We start from the raw sequence: 4,190 nt of genomic DNA on the forward strand, positions 1-4,190 counted from the left end.
GGGATCTATTTGGGGTGGTTCTAGATCCAAGGGGTCCTGATGGGACAGTGGGGTCAATATTGGGCTGCTAACCACAAGACTGGCAGCTCGATCCCACCAGCTATCCCACTGGAGCAAGCAAGGTAAGGATGTTTGCTTCCATAAATATTTACAGTCTCAGAAATCCTAAGAAGTAGTTTTACTCTGTCGTGTAATATTTCTAAGAGTCAGAATGACGCCGTGAGCGTGTTTGGTTCTTACAGAATTTTATTCTGCACCAGGCTTTCTGTAAGGGAAATATATGACAGTCTCGTTCCAGAAAGACTTGCAGGCTTGCCGAGCCTGTGAGGCAGTTCTCTCGCTTCTATAGAGTTGTCGTGAGTCAGTCAAATCAACTGGGCGACAACACTGTGAGGTTCTGGCTTCTGAGGGTATTTCTAACAGAGGAGAGAAAAAAACTATTGTTACTTGGAGATTTCAAAGGTGAAACTTTTCATAAAGCATTTTACATTCCAGTAATTAACAACAACTATCATTGCCTACCACTGGCTGTAGTTAAATCAGAGTTCATTGATAAATATTTATTGTGAATATTGAGTCTAAATTATTTATATACCCACACAACTAGCTCATCGCGAGTGTGCAAAGGTTTCTATACCTGTTGATAATTCGTTGTCTGTTGGTCTTTCATCAGGTAGACTCTCTCTTCCTGCCCATCATTTTTCTGAGAGCCCCCTTCATGTCCTTGTTCCTGAGGCTGTAGATGAAAGGGTTCAGCATGGGGGTCACCACCGTGTACATCACAGCAGCTGCAATGTCATTCTCAGCCGAGTGGGTGGATGATGGGCTGAAATACACAGCAAAGATGGTGCCATAGAAGAGAGACACCACAGCCAGGTGGGAGCCACAGGTGGAGAAAGCTTTCCATCTACCCTTTGCTGATGGAATTTTCAGAACAGCACAGGCAATACAAAAGTAGGAAACCAGAATGCAAATCAATGGGGTGATAGTCATCACACCCCCTTCCGTTAGAATCACCATCTCACTAACGTGAGTGTCAGAGCAGGTGAGTTTCAGGAGAGGAGCCACATCGCAGAAGAAGTGGGGGATTCTGTTGTCTGCACAGAATGAGAGTCCAGCTGTCAGCAGAGTGTACAAGAGAGCATGCAGGTTGGCAACGACCCAAGACCCAGAGACCAGCAGGGCACAAAGCTGAGGGGTCATCTTTGTTGTGTAGTGTAAGGGATGACACACGGCAACAAAGCGATCGTAGGCCATCACAGTCAGGAGGAAATTGTCCATATTGATAAAAACAATGAAAAAATACATCTGTGTGAGACACTCAGGGTAAGAAATGGTCTGACTCCCAAGGATGTGGTTGACCAGCATCTTGGGGATAGTAGTAGATGTGAAGCAGATATCCATGAAGGACAGGTTGCTGAGGAAGAAATACATGGGGCTGTGCAGGCGGGAGTCTGTGCTGATGGCCAGGATGATGAGCAGGTTTCCCAGGACTGAGGCCAGGTACATGCTCAGGAAGAGCATGAAGAGGAGCTGCTGCTGCTCCTTGGACTTCCTGGAGAGCCACAGGAGCAGGAACTCAGAGGCACTCGACTGGTTTGCTCCACTCATAGGTCTAGGATCAGATGCAGAGAAGAGAAAGAATGGGCAGAAACCTAGGAATGGAGAGTTCTGCAGGAACAAATCAGGCTCCCGCTATGGGTTTGTTTACTTTATCAGTTACTCACTCAGAATCTGCCCCCAGTCCCTACTCCACCAACTTCTGACTCCCGGTTTTAAGTGTTGGTGGACCCACTTGATTCATCCTCTTTATTTTATAAAAAATAACACAAAACAGGTACAGGTGCATGCTCAGCCCATCTTTATGATAATGTTGGTTTCAGCGAACATTTCCCAGTCTCTTTTTCTGTCTTTAGTAACGCATAAAAAGACAAGAGAATAAAATTCTATGAGCTCCCAATAAAATGATTTTAAAAAAGACAAGAGAAATAGCTGAGTGTTATTGAGTTTATCTCAATATATAGTCCATGAATTTAGTACTCCTGTTGTTATTCCCTGGATCTTCAATATTTAACAAAGAGAGTTCCTAAAAGAACTTTATGTCTTACTAAGCAATATTTATATCTCTTTGTCTATGAACTTACCTGAGGGAAGTTGGTATCATAGCAATCATGTGTTCTCCACCTCTCTATGATTACTCAATGCTTCTATATGTTGTGGGGACTAGAAAGCCTTGGGATGGTAAGTGGGTCCTGAACAAGTGAGGGGCAGGGATTCATGGTCTTACTCCTCTGTGCAGGGAAGCTGTTTTGGGGAAATACAGAGAGACATTTACAGAGTCACCATGACCTTTGGGACCATATTCCCTGAAAGCCTCATTAGACACAACAAGAGAATCATTGTCCCTTCTACCTTCTGGTCTCTTTGGACCTAACAATGATGACATTGAGTATTATGTAACTCCTGAGCCAGAACTTGTGGATGACACCATCTTAGTGGAGAAAAATCCCAAACAGAATTCCCTAGGATCTTAAATATCATCACTTTGCTGATGTGGGCTTATCTCTATGGATTTAAAAATTCAGCTCCTAAATATTTTTGTTCTTACTTTATTAGCTCAGCAACTTGGGTTATTGTATTGTTGTTGTGTAAGCCTATTTGTTTTGTTTAGGTTTTGGTCTTCAGGTATAGTCATCTGCATGGCTTACTGTATGGTAAGAAGATGGTGGACTTCAATTTCATTATCAGTGGCTTTAGAGGTTGGTGAGTAAATTTGAATAATAGTTGTATTAACTGGACTGCCTTGTTGGCATATTGTCCTTTCACAGACAGCATTGTACTTCAAGATAGATCCTGAAATGTTCTTGTCGATGATAAATGTGATGACATGACTCTTGATTTGGCATCGCTGGAACAGAAAGCCACAGGACTCTCTAACTCACAGTCAATACCAAATTGTCCAAAAACGACCAATCCAATCCATTTCAGCTCACTAATCTCTAAGAACTTTATGAAGTCTATTTAATTTTTTATGATTTCCAATTTCCCTAGACTCTTACTACATACATTCCCATTTGCAATTACTAATGGATGTCTGATTCTATTCTCATCTTGAGTTGTGCCCTATCTACACCATAAGGTCCTAAAAGGTGTGCTCCATACATATGATTATGGTTGCTTCTTACTTGAAATGACAGTGTTTCTCCAGTCATATTTTGAGTGTCTTCCAACATGAGGGGCTCATCCTCCAACACGATCTCTGACAAGTTTCAGCTGCCACTTGTGATGTTTTCTATGGCTCGTCCCTCAGATGTGGAAGCTTATTCCTTCTCCATAATCTGTTCTTAGTCTGGGCGCTCTACTGAAACCAGTTCACTTTGAGGGAACCTACTGGTATTTGAAATACTGGAGGCATAGCATCCAGTATCACACCAGCCACCATAGTATGACCAACGCAGTCCCATTTATGGTTCATCATTCCCACCCCCAACTCCACTGAGGATACAGGTTATATTAAGTAATTGTTTTCCTTGAGTCTGAGGGCCTGCCAGTCATTATTTAGAAGGCTTAGTTAAAACCCATCCAGAAGTTGAAAACATTCTTGACTCATGGACTACAAAGCAAAAGATACAAATGCTGAAACAAACAAACAAACAAACAAACAAACAAAAGAGATACAAATGCTAACACAGAAGAAGCAAGAAGCTGAAGAATGTATTGTTGGCTTCTTAGAGCGTGTTCAAGAACGTTTCTGGTCATTGGATACATTCTCACTTCACTTACTATTGTTAATACAAAGCAGTGTTATTTATTTGCAGGTGGTTATGGCTCTGGGAATTATAGGATGTAAGGATGCCTTTAATTCCAGAAACCAAAGGAAAAATCTCATTGCCATAGAGTTGATTCCAAATCATAGCGACCTTGTATAGCGCTTCCAAAACTTTAAATCTTTAAGGGAGGAGGCAGCCTTCAATTTCTCTGACAAAGGGGCTGGTGTCCTTGAACTCTTGTCCAGTGTCATGAGTGGCGCCATCAATAATTACTTAACGCTCTTAGACATTTTCAAATGCTCGGTTTATTCATTGCAAACACACATTAAACAATCTAAAATATTACTCAAACTACTAAGGACAAACAACTATGAGCATAAGGGCGTAATAACACCACTCTTCACACATTTCATACTAGCG

General features: G+C 41.8%; 1 protein-coding gene across 1 annotated transcript; it reads right to left on the bottom strand.

Moving 5' to 3' along the window:
• Positions 1–228: 228 nt before the first annotated feature.
• Positions 229–1,611, bottom strand: LOC101651669 (olfactory receptor 1361-like). Its single transcript, XM_045285894.1, has 2 exons — positions 638–1,611; positions 229–416 (listed from the first exon to the last, which is right to left on the bottom strand). The coding sequence occupies exon 1, from the start codon at positions 1,609–1,611 to the stop codon at positions 670–672; it is 942 nt and encodes a 313-aa protein (XP_045141829.1). The 3' UTR covers positions 229–416; positions 638–669.
• Between the last annotated feature and the right edge of the window lie 2,579 nt (positions 1,612–4,190).

The sequence above is a fragment of the Echinops telfairi genome, unplaced genomic scaffold, assembly GCF_000313985.2.
Source record: "Echinops telfairi isolate 266 unplaced genomic scaffold, ASM31398v2 ScPeMD7_5;HRSCAF=22, whole genome shotgun sequence".
Lineage (NCBI taxonomy): Eukaryota > Metazoa > Chordata > Mammalia > Afrosoricida > Tenrecidae > Echinops > Echinops telfairi.

Bases quoted from the DNA above. Each gene is read 5' to 3' on its own strand.
- LOC101651669 (XM_045285894.1), bottom strand. From the start codon at position 1,611: ATGAGTGGAGCAAACCAGTCGAGTGCCTCTGAGTTCCTGCTCCTGTGG.